The sequence below is a fragment of the Oculina patagonica genome, chromosome 1 (assembly GCF_052425735.1).
Source record: "Oculina patagonica isolate OP01 chromosome 1, crgOcupat, whole genome shotgun sequence".
NCBI classification, from domain to species: domain Eukaryota; kingdom Metazoa; phylum Cnidaria; class Anthozoa; order Scleractinia; family Oculinidae; genus Oculina; species Oculina patagonica.
In genome coordinates this window covers 48,918,631-48,938,729 of record NC_135758.1, presented here as the reverse complement: position 1 = coordinate 48,938,729, position 20,099 = coordinate 48,918,631, and the positions used below count along the sequence as shown (strand labels likewise).

Below are 20,099 nucleotides of genomic sequence, written 5' to 3'. Positions count from 1 at the left end.
CCCCAGATGTAGACGTAAAATCAGCTGTTACCAGACAGACCCTGACGAATGTTGGCATCGCAAAATAACCCAAAACCTAACCTTATCTAAATTCTTATTTCTTCAAAACTTTCTATCGTAGCGAGTAACACTTTCCAGTTTCTTAAGTACGCAATTAAACATTTAATCGGTTAAGTAGTTAAGTCAATTCAAGAACAATTAACTTATTACCGTGTGGCCTTCATTCCACAGAGCGTGACGTCCATTTGATCTTGGCGATTCATCGCAATAAAGACGTGTCTGTTAAACGACAATAAAACGTTAATTTACTTTGAGAATTTAGTATATGGTAAATAATTAGGAAAGTAGTTTATAACTCGATTAATTAAAGTTCGTTAAAAGTCGTTCCCCAGATGTAGACTTAAAATCAACTGTTACGAGACAGACCCTGACGAGTATATTGGCATCGCAAAAATACCCCAGACTTAACCTTATCTAAATACTTATTTCTTTAAAACTTGCTATCCCAGCGAGCAACGCTTTCCAGTTTTTTAAGTACGCAATTGAACATTTATATTTAATCGACTGAGTAGTTAAATCAATTCAAGAACAATTCACCCATGAATTGCCGGGATGCCATGAATTTAAATCACATTAAAAATCAATTATACGACTCTGTTCAAGGACGCATTCAGCAAAGTCAACCACTACATAAAAATGTAACAATTTACTTACCGTGTGCCTTTCATTCTCATTCCACAGAGCGTGACGTCCATTTGATCTTGGCGATTCCTCGCAATAAAGACATGTCTGTTAAACGACAATAAGATGTTAATTTACTTTGAGAATGTTTGCGTTAAAAAAAAACAACAAACAAAAAAAAAACCCTTTCCTTATCTAAACTTTTCCTTATCTAAACTGAATCTTAATAGTCAAGCGATCGATATGCTCAAACTCTTGTGGTAATTAGGAGAGGGGTTTATAACTCGATCAATTAAAGGTCATTTAACCGACACTTAATTAAATGCCTTCAGTTTCAGATTTTCGGATCGCGAAAAATTTTCGTGATTCTTGGTACGAAGACCGAACTTTTGTTTTCCCTATCTCGAAGTCATTTCATTTAAAAATGATCTATGATAGCAGCTTCAAATTCACTAACATGCATGAGCAGTTAACCATTTTAAAACCACTAAACGAATTAATAAGCGGCGCTTTGAAATCGATTCGCAACCGCCTTTGTATTAAGAGGGACAAAATAATGTCATCAGTCCTGACTGATGACAGTGTTTGTGTTTGTTTGTCTTTGTTTGTTTGTGATGACAGTGTTTGTGCAGTGTTTGCTTTGTAAAGAAACCGTAAAAAGGTTTAAAAAGAAAGTTAAGTATTTTAACTCTTACCGCCTTGGTGTCGTCCCTCGCGTTCGCAGATGAGGTAGACGTCGGTAATCCCATCGAGTGTCGTGCATGAGAGGAACTCTGAAATTGGAAACATGGCAATTCAGACTTTCAATTAGCTAAAATAAGAAGCGCTGCGCTGTGAAATTTTGCTAAACGGGCTAGTTCACACAATTTTGCGCAAGAATGAAAATGCATCCCCCAATTAAGAAACTCGATCAAAATAGTTCATTCCTTCCGTCAGTGCCTCAAACAATTTTTGATCTTCAAATTTGAACTTTCAGGAGTAGAAAATAATTTTCCAAGGCTTGCATTATCCCACACTTTGATTCGTAGAAAATCTTTTATCCTACTGGGAGTTTGTCCGAAATTAACCTATCACTTGTCGTACTTGTTCTTTGCACGATAAACGTAAAATGCCCCGGCTTACCGATAAGGCGTTGGCGCTCATGGTGTCACTTTTTAACAAACCTCTTCAGTGTTACTTTCATTCCTTCCTTCCTGATGGTATAAAAGAAACAGACAACTCCGTCAGTCGAGAAATGCGAACTACATCAGTTGTCCAGCATTGTTTGAGCCGCATATGGCATTTGCTTAGAACAACACCCCATTGTGAGGGATTGACAGCGGAAATTGACCCAAAAAACGAACAAACTAAAGTACACCGCACACGCTCTGTATGGATCAAGAAAGGAGCACTGAAAGTACATAACAGGGCGTGGGTTTTGCAATCAGCTGGTCGCCGAGCAATGGCTATTCAGTTTTTACTAAATTCTATCGTCAAATAAACGGCCAGAAAAACGACTGGCAAGCTGGACTGGAGTTTTCGCATACCACAAAAAAAAATAATAATAATAATAAAAAAAATACGCATTCTTCGTTTTCAAGAGCAAAACAACACGAACAACCGTTGTTATAGTCGGTAAAAGTACGATCTTAAAACTCAAAATTAAACTGACCTCAGTCTCTCGGAGTTTGTGAAGAGCTCATCGCTGGACAATTGTCCGAAGCGTTGTTGTCGGCTCAACGTTCAGAGCGTAATGTAATTTGCAAACTGCAGTGCACAAGTACAAATTACCCACTGTTATCTATCGCGTCATCAATGACTCGTATGATCGGCGCCGAGCCAAAATTCCACCACCATCGATGCTTGAACATCTAGCTAGCTGTGGCGTTTAACCTGGCGTTTAACCTGTTAACCTATATGAATTCTGCGCCCGGAAACATTTGAAAAAAAGGAAAAACGCGTGTGAAATTAGGCCAGGACAATGCTATCCGCACCCCCTATTTGTCTGTTGGTAACAAATTAGGAACAGAACGCCTCTCTTCAATAAGCCATTGTTTAGTACAGTTAACAATGGAATGTTTCAGTTAAACTACATGTCAAACCGTGCCTTGAACGAGGTGTTTTTGAAAAACGCCCTATCTAAAAAACCTTGGAACCCACTCGGCAAATATGACAAACTTATGTTCAACCCTAAAAATGTACTTTTTGACCTACTGCACTGAGTCTTAACAGAAAGTATAGCATTTACCGCCAGGCAGTGAATTATCAGGTTATGTTTTTCTGAATACACTATCTCAACAAGGAATCGAATGATCGAAGTCATTTCTTGAAAGCCATTATTTTTAGAGCTACGATGATTATCGGCTGACGTGCTCAGTTTGAGTATCAATTGCAAAAGACCAATTTACACCGGAAATGATCGTTGATAGATTGGAAATACCAGGCGATTACGTTTCATCACCAGAACATGACAGAAAACTACACTTGTCAACAACTTATCATGGCCAAACGTCACGAGTGAATTGACACCATTTTGAGAATAAAATATTCTAGATAACACAAACTAAATCACAATTCAATTTACCACAGTAACCTACTGATCGCAGTGAAATGTGGTCAAATGCCAAAATTATATTCAGAAATTACAGATATTTTCTGCAGTGTTTACGACGCGTATCATGGGGGTCAATTTTAATACAGATAAGTAAGCTTAACTTCAATCTTGGGATCTTCTGGTTTAACAGCCGGTGATGATTTTCTCAATGTTATTGTCGAGCATTGCATTTTTTCAGAAAATTAGTTCTTACCTTTTCTCTGCTCTGATAATGACGATGCGTTTGTCGCTTTTCAGAAGACTTTTGATTTCCAGTTTTCTGCATTTTCGATATGTTGTGAAAACGCCATTCGACGCCATTTTGAATAAAATTTTGATCATGCAAATCTGTGACTCTGTACTACCCCCCACATATATTAACCGAACGCCATAGCAAAACTTTGCAGCAATAGGAAACCCTAGGCGGGGAGGTATCGAACGCTAAGATTTGTTAGTGCTTAGTCCCCCTCACAACGGTCGCCATTTTGGGACGACCAACTTTTTGCATCGACCAAGCGTCTATTCTATCACGTTTTCATCCGCTGCAAACACAATTTCACCACTGCATGTACGCGCCAGACGCTTTTGGGGGTTGCGAGGAAGGTTACCCACAGTTTTCCGTGCCGCCTTTGGCCCTCCGCGGAGAACGCGAGCCCGTCAAAGATTTACAGGTTCGTTAAGCTTAACTTAAATAAGCTTATTATATGCCCAATCAAAATGAACTTAAATCAATTTCTAAGCCTTAAAACACCCCCACCATCGCTGCCGGCTGCTTCGCATATTTGGTCCTTATTCTTTATAACCATTCTGGCGGTTTCTTTTGCTGTCAACTCGTTTAATATGTTGTATTTGTCAAAGCCATGTTATGTGTTTATCCAAATTCTGAAAAGTACTATGTATTACCTGTGCTGCGCCGAAACTTTGGAACGCGCTTCCATTTGATATAAGTGCCAGCACTGTTAGTATTTTTAAAGCTAAGCTAAAAACACACCTTTTTCGTCGTGCATTTTTATCATAGTTGTTTTTAAATTATATTTGACTTTTAATAATTGTAATTTTAGGGAGATTGGACAGTTTTGTTCAGAAGTGTCCAGCTTATTACTTTTAAATTGTTAACTGCCTATTTATCTATCTATTTTTTTTATAATTTTAGTATTTTATTTTAATTTAGTGTGTCCCCAATGAGCTTTCCTTAGCTAAATAATCTGACACTTACGTAAAGCACATTTATATTTGCATGTATGTGTATAAAATCTTCACAGCACATTTTATTCCTGTTTGTTTCAGGTCAATTAAGGTTACGAGAGGAACTGTGCCTTTCGCTTAAAGCATTGCTGCAGTAATGTGGTTTGCATCTGTATACAGGGAGTGGGATAAGGTGAGTTGAATAATTTTACCCATGCAATTTAGTTCCCGGTGGAAGTCATCTTGCTTGTTGGTACAATATTTCAAAGTCATTTCTATTCTAATAATATTTACTGTTATCGGCTATTTTTATTAAAATACACACATCACGCTCGCTCCAATGCACAAGAAAAACTATTGTTGGTCAAGTTATATTTTCATCTCATGAAGAGAAACTGGACTCTTTCCATCTCGACACTAGAGTCCGACCTAGACTTGATTGACAGATAGCCCTATGTCTTGTCTCTCACATATCCAAATTTGGCTTTAATATGACAGATGTAACTGAAGATAGAGCAACTTTTATAAGACTCATCCAAAATTGAAGAATTTCACAAAAATTAATTTGGGCTCCAAAGGGTTAAGCAGCCATGGGGATTGGCGAGGTCGGACTGTATTTAATTGGTTTCTTTGACATTCATACACAAAGTGGTTTCCTGCCTTGCCCGTGGAACAGGAAAGTTCTTGTCGGGAGTTTCAGAAGAAGATTCAACTAAGTCTTGCAAAAGGCAAACAGTATTATTCTTCCTGATCGACGAACAGCAACTTTGGAGTCGCTTTCGTGTGCTAATTCCTACACGGCCGATATTGTATCAGCCATGGTTGTTCACCAAAGTTGTGCATTTAACGAGGGAAACTTTCGTCAAGTATATACATCGTGAGAGAGTGAGTGAGAGGTATAGCAAAGAACAACAAAAAATTTTATTGTTTTCTAGAAATAAGTTTTTAAACAAAATAAAAACCACAAAGTGGTGTATCTGTTGTCTGCTCATGCTAAAAATAGGTCTCATAGTGACATCTTGCCGTCACAGTACTGACCAGCAAATCCAGGGTTTCCTGCTATTTTTGTGTCGATATAACTCTGACTCACCAACCTTAAAATAAATGAGTCATGTTGTTGTATTCAATAGTTCTGATTTGTCTGTTCAAGAATTTTGAGATCTCAGGATATTGAAACTATGTACACCAATTTTCTATCTGATCTGATCCGATCTAATCCATAGCAATGCTGCAGCCCTTGATTTCAAATCACACTGTAGACTGTAGCATATTGCAACTTGTGAATATTACAGTGTAGGTAGCATTTGTCTGTGGAATTCTCTTTTTGCAAACCTTGTAGCTTGAATAGTTTTTTTGGACTTCCCTTTCTTAACATCACCGTAAACAATGCTAAAATAATGTCCCGAATATGTAGTACCTCTCAAATATATATCTAAGCAAAAAATCAGTAAGTATTTAAGAACGTATAAAAAAAAAATAAGGATTTTTGTTTTAAAATCCAAGATAGAGGCCAAAAGAAGGATATGAGAGCAAATTTTAAATTTGATTTACACAGTGAAAGCTACCGTTTTGTCCTTGCTATCACACATTTTTATGATGCTTAATAGTCAAAGAGTAATATTAGACAAGTTTCGCTTGTTCCCCTTAAGTGAGCCATACAACCCCACTAGCTGATGGACTAATGCCACTTTGCCAATGCCACGAGTGCTTAATTATATCCTTGAAGAAGATGGGAATTTTCTAATTAATAGTTCAGATAGTGCAGGTTTTACATATCATTTTTGTTTTCCCAGGCAGAGGATAGCAACAAAGTTCAAGGCAATGGTAGCATTTGACTGTCGAGGACTGGAACCAGTTGACGTTATCAGTCTTGAATTAGAGCTCATATGCTATCAATTTGTCTGGAATTAGAGTAAGTTAAACAACTTTGATTTTAAAATCTTTTGTCCATAATTCTGTGGAATGACCCCGTGTAGTGGCTTGTTTGTCGATCGGCAATTGCCTGATTGATGCCAAAGCTTGTCAGTTTCAATTTTCTGATCCTTGATTTCAGATTTTGCTTAACTATCCCTGCTTGTAAAGTTTTATTTTATGCTTTTATTTCATTAGTTTGTTTTTGCAGTTTGTTTTCTTTTAAACATTTGAGTTCTTTTAAACACTATTCAAGAGATCTTGGAAACACCCCGTGTCTCCCTTGTCATCTACTTAAGGCGATGTAGGGCGTACCCAGGATTTTTTAAGCGAAGGGGGGGCGGTCACAATGAAGTGCTAACTTTGTGTCAAAATGTAAATTGTGTGGTCGAGAGAACTCAATGGGTAAGAATGCCGCATAAAAATGTAACTACAAATTTAAAAAAATGATTGGATAAAATATCCCATTACTTCGGAGATTTGGTTAATTGTGTATTCAATGTAGAAAGCAATGTCACATAATTTTTCTTGGAAATAGTTACTTCTGGTTGGCTGGTGAGGATCAGCAATTTCTCATCCATATGACTGTACATCTCTATGACTATCTACATGACTGTACATCTACATGTCTGTAGTTAGCATCATGATCCTTATTATTACTTTATAATATCTTTTGAAGCTTTCTCCTGAATGATATAAACATTTGCAATTCTTTACAGGTATAATGAAAGATAGTGTCGCTGAGTACAAGGTAAATGGATTTTGTTGCTAGTTCTAGAAATAAGTTTTTAAACAAAATAAAAACCACAAAGTGGTGTATCTGTTGTCTGCTCGTGCTAAAAATAGGTCTCATAGTGACATCTTGTCGTCACAGTACTGACCAGCAAATCCAGGGTTTCCTGCTATTTTTGTGTCGATATAACTCTGACTCACCAACCTTAAATGAGTCATGTTGTTGTATTCAATAGTTCTGATTTGTCTGTTCAAGAATTTTGAGATCTCAGGATATTGAAACTATGTACACCAATTTTCTATCTGATCTGATCTGATCTAATCCATAGCAATGCTGCAGCCCTTGGTTTGAAATCACACTGTAGTAGCATATTGCAACTTGTGAATATTACAGTGTAGGTAGCATTTGACTGTGGAATTCTCTTTTTGCAAACCTTGTAGCTTGAATAGTTTTTTGGACTTCCCTTTCTTAACATCAGAAGGGACTTGAAATAAACACCAAAATCAACAGGACTAAAATAATCGTGTAGGGTATGCCACATTGCCAATGCCACGAGTGCTTTATATTGCTGGAATTTTTTAAGCCAATTCCACATTCTTGAAGAATTATTTTTGTCTTACTTGTGGATTTTTTTCTTCCAAAAGACACATTCTCTATGCCCTAACGATGGGTAAACTTAGCTGATTTAGCCATCCCAACAGGATCAATTTCCATTGAACAACATTTTTCAAGGGTCAAACTCTACAAAAGTCCATCCCCTGAGGGGTGAATTGCGTCGCATTAATTCTGCAAGGGGTGAGAAATTGCTGCAAAACAACCTAACTAAAATTTTGGGGTTTAGGAATTGCTGAAAAAAAAAAACATTCTAAGTGATGTTTGTTTTTATCTCTTCCCACCAGAACAGAAATGGAGACCGATTTACCAGCGCGTCCTTCTGAGCTCATGTGAAAAGGCTGTTCTTTAGATTGACCGGTACTGCTGTAAGCATCAATTCCTTACGCAGTGCATTCGGGACGTGGACTTATTTTTAACAGTAACAAACAGATACAAATTTACAAAAAATTGGTTTACAGCTGATCAAAAATGAAAGTGAGGTAAAAAATCGTCCATTTATAAAAAAAACTATAATTTTGTGTAAAAACTTGTGAAAACATCGCTCACCCTAATTATTGACAAAACGCATGGTTATCTATTTAAAAAGAAACAACAAACAGTCAAACGAGCATTTGAAATTCTACCAGTTCACTAAAACTTGATAAGATACTCGGGGTAACACTGATTGTCAAAAAATACAACAAAGATCGTTGGATTTCCAGTATCATCTACCACAGAATCAAACAAAATCTCTGGCCGTGAAGGGTCTTTTGGAGGAGGTACAATCATAGGTGGGGTTCCTGTGCAATACTGCCCTACAAGGACCCTGGAAAGGTACATACACCGGTTACCTACACTAGCCGTGGACGTGGACTTATGGGAAGAAGTAAGTAACTCTTTCATTATCAAGATTTGAGTCTCAATTCTCCTAACATACATTTCTTGAAATGTTAGTTCTGAGAATATTGTATATTTATACCTACCTGCTTGACATTGTATTGTTATTGTAAGGAGAAACTGCATATTGATCACACCTAAGAGTCAAAGGGTTAATACCTCTGAACCTTTCTCCGAACTACACAACGGAGAGAAATCAAAGACGTACCATAATGTGTCGTTGTCCTCTGGGGCAAGTGGCAATTTCCAAATCTAGAAATTGCTTGCAAACAAGTTAGCCATTTTTTCAGAAGATCGTTTCTTTAAAATTCGGCGAAAGGAAAACCCATTACAAAGTCTGCTTAGTATTATATTGAAAGCAATCAACTAAAGCGTTGGTAAAGCAAATAAGGAAACTGAGTCATTTCATTCGCATGTTGGGTTACACATTGTTTTCATTGCTATAATGAGTTACTTTTGAATGATGTAAATCATTACTAGGCTGATCAAGTTTTGACAGATTATTAGACCTGGACTGAAATTTCTAAAGTATTTAAACCAACCTACATTGTTACAATACTGATTTAATGGTAATTAAGGAGATTTGTTAACTGCAAACAAGTAAACATGTTACCATGGCAACCATATTAAATGTGACTATGACAAGGAGACATTTTGGATTATTAATTGTGTTCATTTGTGGCCTTGTTCAATATCATTCTGAGATTTCTTTGTTGAATTCAAATAGAGCCTGATTCATGTTTTTATCTCTCCACAGAAACATCGCAGACAGTCTCAAGGCGTCAATCGCAGCAGGTCTCCGCCATTCGCGAAACCAGGCAGAAAAAACTTACAATCGGCGAACGGCCAACGAGAGGCAAGAACAGGCTGTTTGTCTTGTCAGGGAATATGCCGAAGAGAGCCTTGGCAACAGGCCGTCAGACTGATTAGGGTGACTATGCAACCAGCAAGCAAACAAACCCGGCTGGTTTCGCTTAACGCAAACTCTCAAGGAAATCCACAGATCCATCCGTGGCGAGGATTGATCTCGAACTTTGATTGGAACTAAGTTGACTTCATGTAGCCTAGAATCCTTCATAATGCTCGCAAGGTCGTTTCAATTTTTACTGTATTTACTTCCATTTTATTAATTCGAAACTTGTTACATGACAATGACAATTGATAGTTTGTTTATCGTTGAAACAGTCTAATTAGCCAGCGGTGCTTAGGAGAATTGACAAAATGATCACCCGAAAAAACATGCTTTGATCGCTTTACAATTTCTCCCAGTGACACTACAGGAAAATGTATGGAAATGAGTAGGGAGAATTTGTCTTTTGATAACGAGGCAAAAAGAGTAAATTTATAGCAAATTGCCTGTAATGAAAGATGTTCAATAAAGTGATTTAATTGCTTATGTGCTTTCAATCCGGTTGTCCGTTGTTTTTTGACTGCATCCTTGATCGGGGCTGTGCTCTAAGGGTGCTGGGGTGCCTCAGGCGACTAACTTTGGGCGACAAGACAATCTTATTTCTTTCATAAAAGCTTTGTGCTGGGCACCCTGGATCTCATTGTTTGGAACCTTTGGGCTCCTTGTAGTTTTTCCTAGAGCACAGCCTTGTTGATATTTTGACTTAAATCCAATCAGCTTTTATTTATTTGGGGGTTAAAAAAAAAACAACAACACATATTTGTTTGAAATAATTAAATCTTCATAACTTCATAACTCTAGCTTTTTTTGGGGGGGGGGGAGAGTTCATAATTTAAGTAAAGTAGTAGTCCCCCTCACAACGAACGCCATTTTGAGAATTCAACTTTGACATCGGCCAAGCGTCTATTCTATCACGTTTTCATTCGCTGCAAACACAATGTCACCACTGCATGTACGCGCCAGGCGCTTTTGGGGGTTGCGAGGAAGGTTACCCACAGTTTTCCGTGCCGCCTTTGGCCCTCCGCGGAGAACGCGAGCCCGTCAAAGATTTACAGGGGAGCCAGTTGACTTCTCCCCAAGGGTCGGTATCAACGTTTAATTAATAATATTGTCTTTGTTTTGTGATGGGCAGAATCTGACCTAACAAGAGGGGGGATTGGGGGTTTATTGTAGTACAAGTTATTGACGGTTGCTAGACAAAGACAAGTCAAGTAGTCAAGCTGAAAATAATTTTACATTTTCCACACTAGGACTGGTCTGACTATAATGAGAAAGATTCAGAGGCCGTTGTGATCTAAGAGGTCACTCATCAGTTCTTAAAGCTGTACTACACACAAATACAAGATTCGCTACTGATGTAAGAGTACTAGACAAATTAATATGCACAGTACAACTCCGGTAAGTCGAGCTCGGATAACTCGAACAACCATGCTGACTCGAACTAACTTTCTTTTTAATTGGAACCAATTTTCAGTCATTTTTACTCGGTTAACTCGAAATTAATCGGCTCCTTCAGTTTCAGTCTAAGCAATGAAGCAGTAAAGTACTTCCATTCTATTTTAATGACTTCTGTTTAGAAAATGCGCAAGTTCATGAATATAATACTAGAAACTCAAAGCAACTTCATAAAACATAACACAACAAATTACGGAAAATATTCAACAAGAAAAAAGTAATTGACTTTTAGAATAGAATACCATTGTTCATCAAACACTTGGCGTCTTTAAAAATATTTAAAAAGAAACTGGAACAGTATATTTTATCCTTAGCAGTGACAGCTCAGTAAAATAAGAAAATAGAAATAACTTAGAGTGATATTATTATTGTACATGTGTTATTGTACTACCTGACTGATATGATCTGAATGTATTTTTTTTTCTAATAGTTGTTACTAAAGGGAGACTACTTTGTAAAAGGCGGTGAGGGTTTCTTTAGTCTTCCTCCCAAGTTATATTAATATACATTCTAATGTACTTAATTGACTTCATGGAAAATAAACATTCATTCATTCAAAATCCACCTCGAACTGTCAATTGAATCTTTAAGTTCGAATTAGCAACTCCCACAAGCATACAGCAAACAACTATTTGGGCCTTTTCCTTTTTTTTCAATTTCTAACCTAGCCTCCACTCCAAATGCTGATATATAAGCAATATATTCCATTTTTTTTTTTTTTTTTTCAAAATAACCATTGGATAGCTTTGTTGCTTTGATTATTCACTACATGTTAGTTTGCTGAAGGGTGTTGCCAAAAGATCTTTACCAAAAAGAACTGGTAGCAAAACTAGTAATAGTTTGAATACAGTTAAGAAGAACTTATCGAGATTTTTACTCTCACTGAGGTGACCCCGCGAGAAAAAAATGGATTCATTGTTCTCCATATTTTAGTTAAAACGGACGTTTTGCGTCGGTTCAAAACAAAATAACCACGCGTTTTAAGCAATTTTACTGAGGTTAGTTAGGCGTTAATTTTCGCAAGAATGCTTTAGAGCTAAACAGCGGGTTCACTTATAGAAATTAGTGAGATGTTTCAAATAGTTGCAGTGCTTTGAGTAGAGTTTTGGTAATTAGTTTTTTACACTTATTGCTCGAACTTTCAGCGTCTTAATTCTTTCTTTGTTTTTCCTATTCTCTTCGATTCAGTCTGCTGGCCAGTTAGAGATAACTACCTTGCCTATGACACCTAGTAACTAAGATTACGAGTGCCCAACGGAGGACCGGGTACTCGCTCCTGGCTCTCCAAAAATTCCGGCGAAAACGGTCTCAAGCACCTCCTGTTCATGAACCGGGTTTTCCGATTGCAGAAACCAGAAAATGTGGACCAGAAATCACCCCAGCCCCTCTCCAACTGGACATAGCGCAACCGTGGCAACATCTCCAGCAAAAAGCCCACGTTGCCTATGTTTCCTGTGCCGAGTTTTATTTCCTATTCTGGACAAACTAATTATAATTGTTCACACCGCTGATTAGTTTCCCGGGAACTGACATCCTATTCTAGACCATTACTCTCGCCTCTAAATTTTTATACCCCATCCAAGCCTTACACTTATACTTATTACTAACCTAGTCATTTGATTCTGAATATATTTCTGCCTGTTTTGGTTAATTTATTTCTATGCTATCGTTATTTCTATTTCTACATCCTAATTGCTGCTTTGACGGAGTCCCTGTAGAACACGGCAGTCCACTTCAAAGCGTTTAAAAACCAACTGACAGGGAGATTGGTTTTGGCTAATAATTTATTGTGCAAGAGATGTGTCCAAAATTAAAAGTGTCTTGTGTCAAAACAGCAAGTTATTTCTACCTTATTCCCCTCTGATGGTCATGTCACTGACTGTGTACGTTTGTAAAACATTAACGCTTCGGAAATTAACGTTTAATAGCAAAAATAAACGCCGATTTTTGAATATGCGAAGTCCTTTTGGCATCGCGTGACCACAAATTGCCGATGGCGTGACCTACTTCTTCCGCTGACCAAAAGAAACCTGGGTGCTAAACAACATGGCTGCCAAGCTGCTTGAACAAGACAGTACCCTTTTAGCCACATTTTCCCACTTCACAGACAGTGGTCATTAACAAATATACGAGCCAAACGCGAAAGCGGTTAGCAAGGAAACTCCTCCACAGCTTACCCTAGCCCCTGCGCCTTTGCCTCGAGAGAAAAACACCACCAAATGTCTTGAAAAGTTCACTATCAGGTAAGATAATTTCAACTTTCACCTTTTATTGACAAATACTAAAATGCTTATCAGTTGGCAATAACACTAAAAACTTGCATTTTGTACTTCGACCGTTCACCGCTCTCTCTCTTTGTTCCAAAAACTAAAACAAACTTTCACTAAGTTGATTTACAGAAGCACTAAGCGACTCAACATCAAAGCTTAATGTTACAGCTTCAAACTAAGCTGGACTATTTCTCTTTCTTTTCTGGAAAACCGTTCTCTCTTCTTGCCAGTTCACATCATGGGGCCTTTGTCAAATTGTCAAGAGCAGTACATACAAACGTGCATATTTTAAATTAACTTTCTTCGACCACTGTTTATTATACATTTTATTATACATTGTCATTGGCTAAGAGCCTACAGCTAATTCTGGGAATCCACGCAACCTACAGATTAGTGTATCTGCTAGCAGATTCATCACTAACCTGTAGGCTGGGTACGCAATGCATGATTTCCAATAGCAATGTGTCAGGCATCTGGCGGAGAAGGGAATTCATAGTTCATCGATTCACTTCTTCAACCAAACAATAATTTGACCTAAGTTCAAAAATTGCTGTACAATGAAGTCTCGGTAAACACAAAATGACCAACAAAAATTGGGTAGCAACTATTCCACAACGTACTTTGTTTGAGGAAAAAGCATTCACAATTTAGTAGGGTGACCAGCTGGAATAAGCACAAGTTTTGAAACAGGTAGAAATTGTTTGTGGCTACTTGTCTTTTTCCAGAAAAACAATGTATAATAAAACAATTATTGGATGAGGTTTTTGTGATATTCGGTATAATCAAGGTCTCTGCAAGTGTTATCACTTACCCGACCTTCATTATTCCGGATATCACAAAAACCTCATCCAACAATTTTTTTTAAATAATTTATATTTCTTGGACCACAATTTCAATACTTGCTCGTTTTTACAGTGACTAAGCTAGACTGTTTGAATTCAAGTTCAGTTCATGTTCACTGTGCATCTTTAAAAACACCCAGCAAATACAGTGTCCATAATTTCCCTTTCTTCCTCTTCGTCGGTTTGCAGGTAGAAGTGCCAGTTGCTCTCTGGTGCCAAAATGCACTTCTTGCGCACAAACAGCAGGGCGGCCACCTGGTTACGTCTACCCTTGTGATGGCCGACTGCGGAGCCGATTTTAGACAAGTTGGACCAAAGGGTACCCCAGCCACTCTGCAGCTGCACACATTCAAGAAAGGGACAAAGCATGGTCAGAAAGCCTGTGTTGGCCACATTTCTAAGTTTCGTCCGTTTACAAGACAGCAACGTGCAAAGTGCTTCGGTGATGGCAGCCACTCGATCATCATCAATGTCTCCGCTGTTGAGCAGGTGTGCTATGTGCTTTGACACTTGCAACTTTGCTGTTAGGCTGGCATTTTTGCTGACGCCCAGTTCAACGTGAGATGTTAGTTCACAATAGTCCATTAGACCGCAGATGCGACATTCGGTGTTTCTACAAAGGCGGTTTACATTGCGAATCTCTCCACCCTCGTCGCTCATCCTTACGTATGGACAGTCATCGCCGGGGTCAGTTCCTTGTGATGAATTCCCACCATGTGGTTCAGACAAACACAGACAGTCGGACTTGGAGGCGTCCCAGAGCTCTTGCCTTGCTTTCTCCACCGCTGCTGTGTGTACAGTGTGGAACCTTTGCTGGAGACGCCTAACTCTTGGATCCTCTGGATTTCTTGTCATTTCTACCTGCTGAAGGAAGTTTAAGAAAAACTTTCTTAATATAACTAGTTTTTTTTATATACTAGGTTAATAAGTATGTAACCTGCATTGAATTTGAACTGTCAACCTCTGGATTTGCTGTCCAACCCCTTTTCCACTTTTCCAAGTAGGATGAAACTTTGGATGAACCACTATTTTTTTTTTAAATGTATGACTCCAACCCATACCCTGGCCCTAAACCTATTATTTACCTTGTAGGGTTTGAAAAAAAAACTAACTAGTTAGAAGAAAACTAACAAGTTAAAATTCAAAGTTAACTGAGATGAAAAATTAACTGCAACATAACATATCAAATGACTGTTAACACTGGTCGCAGGACTTTTGAAGTCATCATTTAGAACATAGCATTGTCGTTTGAATTTATTTTTGGTGAAAATTTTCATAAGATAAGTTCTTACTACAATATTTGTCTCATATTCATCAACATGGCAGTAACCTCAAAAACAAAGAGGTCACAATAGTGAAAAAACAACAACAACAACAAAACACTAAAACCAAAGATAAATTTCCACCACAACATAAAAGAAAACATTTTTACTGTGTTTTAGATGGTAGGAACCTGTTTCCAATTGTTTAGGCTAAAATAATTGATCAGGGGCTCCACGTATTTTACAGCAGGTGTTTTTTTTTTTTCGTGGCATTTCAGTAGCTGTGTTTTGCTAGCATGCGTCAAAGAAAATAGACAACGGATAATTTTCTAAGTTGCCTGCTGTTGTTGAAGTCCCTGGTTCAATGACTAAAAAACTAGTTACCTCCGAAGGCAGTGGCTGGTGGGTCCGGAGATATTCTGCCAGTCTTGCTAGGGAGTCATCTTTTGGAATGCGAGCAATGTCAATACCCGCTTGTGCCATTAGAGCTGCGCGTGCATCCCGTCTACTTGAGGCCACCTGCTCTTGACTGTCGCCTGTCTCAACTGAGGGAATCACAGGCATTATAGGACCTGTTGTTCTTCCTGCCGGCCGCCTTCTGCGCTGTCCGAAAGCGTGTGTCCGAGCACGTGTGGTTACCTGGGCCCCACTAGGTGGCTGAGGCGCATCTTTCTGGGCACTGGTAGACAGATAACTAGACATGAGGTTGTGTACGTGAATTCTAACCGAGTTAGAATGACCACGAGTGTGAGGTCCAGGCATAGAGTCGCCACACTCATGTGCAATGTCCCAACTCGAAGGCACCTCCACGTCACTGCTAGTGTCTGATGATTCACTGTCCGACTCACTGTGTGTGTGCGCGTGTGTCACTGCATGTTCAAGAACGTTGTTCCAGTGAGTAGAAATGGTGCCTCGGAGGTCGCGCACCTGTTCCACAGTCAGTGGTGTAAGTGTTAGAAAGTCCACTCCGAATCGTATCATTGTGTCGAGTAGACGTGCAGGCTTTTGTTTCTTGCCCGCATATTTGACCGCACTTGTGCGGGCAAGAACAAGTTCAGACAAGGTTAGACCAAGTCCCTTGACCATCTTGCGCGATATAAAAGACGCCACATCTCCAATAGAGAGGCTGCGAATGGCCTGATTTGAGATCCTAGCGGCCACTGTCAGGTTTCCCGGTAAAATCCCACGATGACCCTCTGAGATAAGCCGGCGAGGGAATCCATGGGTGAATTGGGGACTTATATCAGACCACTGTGGGGCGTTCAAAACCATAACATTACCATAAATGTCCACGCGGAGTTTATCTAGGTTTGCGTCAAAAGTGTCATTGCCAGTTCTCAGGTTTGCAATGGACTTACCAGACGCGCGAAACATCTCTTCCTTGGAAAGATTTGCTCTCATAGCCTCAGCCTGATCTTCCTCCTGCAAGCGACCTAACCCTTTCTCACAATCACTGACATATCGCTCGCAGTATTCCACGCATTCCTTTGTGTCTTGAAAGGTCACTTCTTCGCGCTCGTCTTCGCTGAACAATCCCCTTGGGAGGGTCAGTGTGTCAAACAGGAACAATTCAAAGTTAAACTGGGTTGGTTGGTCTTGTGACCGGGCCAAAGCAACTGGAAAATATGGCTGAACTTGGGCGGGGTCACTTCCTGCATTGCCCACTTCTTCTCGAGGCTCCCTAGACGTCCCGGGCGTTTCACTTGGTACTTGGTTTGACGTGCTGGGCGTCTCACTTGGTACTTGGTTTGACGTGCTGGGCGTCTCATCAGCAACTTTACTTAGCGACCCGAGATTTTGGATCACCCCCCGATAAGTCAACGCTTGATTATCCTCCAATTCTTTGTCCAGAGCTCGATGCGTATTTTGAGAATTTCCCTCGATGGATGAGTTGTCCGTTACAAAAGTGCTATTAAAACAATTCAGAAAGCCAGTTCAGGTTTTAATTCAGAAAAAGGAAGCCTGGACATTTGTTTTATAGGGCGCATGGAGCTAGTGAAAACCCGCGTGTAAGAACCTAGTCTTTAGCCGAGAAAGATCAAGCAGGTTGTGAGATGTGGGTTACAGTCAAATTATGTTAATCATAATCATACATCTAGATTGCAGAAATAGAAATAACACTACATACATTTTGTAATCAGTTTTGTGAGGCTTATCATTCAATATACGGTTCTGAAGAAATACTGTGCAAGTTTATTTACTGTATTTTTCTGGTAATCAACAACTAAATTTCCTTCGTAGAAATTAAGAACCTAAAAGAGGTTAGAAAAATTAAACAAGTGGACACACAAAAAATTTTGTAGGCTTACTCGTCTGTCTGTGCCTCTTCCCCTGAGTCGCTTTCACCGGAGCCAGGTTTCCGAACGCTAGTTTGGTCTTTCCGTTTCCTCGGAGTTTTTTCCTTGGCATCCCTTGCCGACCCCTCGTCCTGCCTTTCTTCGCTCGCTTCATTGTCAATGAAATCCGAAGATCGCTTCCTTCCTGCCTTCTGATTTTTCGCCGTAGGAGATGTACTGGGTTTCTTCTTCTGATTACAAGACTTCCGCCGCTTAGGTGCATCGTTGCTCTTTTTCTGCGCAGCCTTGCCTCTTGCACCAGAGGAAGTGGAAGCTGTACCTTTTTTCTGGCGATTTATACTAGGCATTCCTTCGCTTCGCTAGGATTGATAGCTCGATTGCATCGCCACGACTATGAATGCAAACTTTGGCACGCCTTTTCTCATGATTTTAAGAACGGCTGGTCAGAAGCTTTTTACGGTTTCGAAACCTATGACACTTCTATTTAGGGAGATTAATTAAGAGCGGCTGGTCAGAAGCTTTTTACGGTTTCGAAACCTATGACACTTCTATTTAGGGAGAAGGATTTTTCGGTCCCTGGGAATCCCCTAATTAGCGCCCAGCCTTCCCCGGTCCATTGTATTGGCGCAAATTTTTGCGCACAAACAATAGGTATCCAATAGATATTCTCCAGTGTGAAAACACTGACTCAAACTTCTGATCTCCCTCGCCAATTTCCCACTAATTTCTTAATGATTGCAACTGAAAAGGGGTCACTCAGAATTTGCGAGAAAAATTGAACATGATTATAGTAATTTGCGAAAGGAAACGAAAGCAGATAAATGATAAATTAAGACTTAAGAACTACAAAGTTTAGTATACTATTTCAAATACTTTTTCGTTGATGTAATTCGTTTTGAACGTGAATTTGAGAATTGTCGGCTTATTTTCTTTTTTTTTCTCTAGGCCTGTTGCCCGAATTCTAAGCATTTTGCCCGAAAAATTTCGGTGTCTGTTAAGTTTATACCTTTGATGTAACACTTCATTCTCGTGGTAGCATTGTAATAGTATCACAGTTATTTCGTTTCAATCGTTGTAAGTTTTTTCCCACCCTCCCAGCCCTTTTGTGGGAGACTTCTTGTTTTTGTTACAATAAATTTGGGACACTTCCCCTTTTGCGGTTCTCGGTTAAGTCTTGGTAGCGACTTCCCCCAAGCCTTTTGGCTTTGTTTTTGCTTGTGTTTGTTATTTCTTTGCCTGCCAATACTCTTGTCCGATCCAGCACTAGCTTATGGTGCTGGGGAGATAACACATAACACATTTTATTCGTGGTGACAACGCGCAAGATTATTCACGGGTGTATAACATTCACAATCAACTTACAATATAATTTCTGAGCCAAAAAGGCCTAAAAATTCCACGAGTAACAAAATATGGCACATTGAAAGATTCGAGAAAATGTTTTTCGATCCTTATTTAACCTACTTTTTGGATCAAATAATCTGACAGTTCGTTAGCGAAACGAATTACCTTGTATTACATGACAAGTTCACGCTTTTGTTTATTACTGGTTGTAAGATGTAAGAAACCCCCGAAGCAAATCTTAACGCTCGAACCAGCTCTTGGAACACACGTAGCCAAGAACACGAAACCAATTGCTCTAAATCTTTCTACGTATTACTAACAACTGCTTCAAATATCACTTAACACAACCAAAGCATAGAAACCGCTCGAACAAATCTGTGAACACGCGTAAGCCATAAAAGATGCCAAAACACGCGTCCGCCTTTTCAATACCGTTGTAACCCAAGATAGGCCTAGGATATTCATTTACTAAGCCTCTACCAAAGAAATACCCCTCCCGAGCACCCCACGGGAGGGTGAACCTTAGCAGAGTTTATACTCAAAAAAAGATTTTAAACAAAAATTTAACGTTGACTGATTTCGAATCCTTCTTTGCAAGCGGTTCCACAAACACTCAAAATTACTAATCAAGGACGGAGCGCGATAACTTGTTCTGTAAAATTGGCGAATAGGGCTGCTCGTAAATTGTCAATAAGTTCTTACAGAACAGTCGTGGGGAAAACACGAAAACGGCATGTTCCAAACGTTTCAACTCTCGAGAGCGAAAATATACGTTTTCGGTCACAAGAATTCGATTGAAATTGGCGCGAAACCGAACAAATCACGTTCCAGTGGATAACGCTGTTTTTTTTTTTTTTTTTTTTTTTACACCTTTAGACCGGCCAGCGAAAGATCTAGTTAATGTGCACAAGTCTTATTGTCACAAGTATGGGAATAGTATCCCTGAACTGATTCTCTTCGTAGGGCTACTGTGCGAAGGGTATTGTAAAGAAGTGGTTGAGTCGCCGAAACTGTGCGGCTTAATCACTTAATCAAAAAGCACTTAATCCTTAATCAAAAAACACTTAATCAAAGCTCCTCCCCCCTCCCCCACCTACCCTCCCTCCAATCTGGTTATGCAAAATTGAAAGCACTCTATTATCCAGG

At 39.2% G+C, this 20,099-nt stretch overlaps 1 protein-coding gene and 2 long non-coding RNA genes across 8 annotated transcripts; 1 reads left to right on the top strand and 2 right to left on the bottom strand.

Annotated features, from left to right (window-relative positions):
* Positions 1-7: 7 nt before the first annotated feature.
* LOC144636005 (uncharacterized) lies at positions 8-3,583 on the bottom strand. 5 transcript variants are annotated; one of them, XR_013567453.1, is made up of 6 exons: positions 3,468-3,583; positions 2,333-2,584; positions 1,804-1,874; positions 1,377-1,454; positions 715-789; positions 8-279 (listed from the first exon to the last, which is right to left on the bottom strand). It is a non-coding gene; the product is annotated as an uncharacterized LOC144636005 (long non-coding RNA). The 5 variants fall into 5 exon arrangements; XR_013567456.1 differs by lacking the exon at positions 2,333-2,584 and having other exon boundaries at positions 3,468-3,552; XR_013567454.1 differs by having other exon boundaries at positions 1,804-2,147; positions 2,211-3,523.
* A 131-nt stretch (positions 3,584-3,714) lies between these two features.
* On the top strand, positions 3,715-9,969 carry LOC144636036 (uncharacterized). Of its 2 annotated transcripts, none has more exons than XR_013567457.1 (6): positions 3,715-3,924; positions 4,541-4,631; positions 6,232-6,350; positions 7,069-7,100; positions 7,982-8,562; positions 9,331-9,969. It is a non-coding gene; the product is annotated as an uncharacterized LOC144636036 (long non-coding RNA). The 2 variants fall into 2 exon arrangements; XR_013567458.1 differs by having other exon boundaries at positions 7,727-8,562.
* Positions 9,970-14,176: 4,207 nt separating this feature from the next.
* On the bottom strand, positions 14,177-17,537 carry LOC144647736 (uncharacterized). Its single transcript, XM_078507414.1, has 2 exons — positions 15,613-17,537; positions 14,177-14,911 (listed from the first exon to the last, which is right to left on the bottom strand). The coding sequence occupies exons 1-2, from the start codon at positions 16,711-16,713 to the stop codon at positions 14,177-14,179; spliced, it is 1,836 nt and encodes a 611-aa protein (XP_078363540.1). The 5' UTR covers positions 16,714-17,537.
* Between the last annotated feature and the right edge of the window lie 2,562 nt (positions 17,538-20,099).

What these genes read in the sequence shown, in the direction of transcription:
- LOC144647736 (XM_078507414.1), bottom strand. Translation starts at nt 16,713, where the DNA reads ATGAGAGCAAATCTTTCCAAGGAAGAGATGTTTCGCGCGTCTGGTAAG. An exon ending in CGTTGTCTATTTTCTTTGAC is followed by an intron (nt 14,912 to 15,612) that starts GCATGCTAGCAA and finishes TTCCTTCAGCAG; the next exon opens with GTAGAAATGACAAGAAATCC.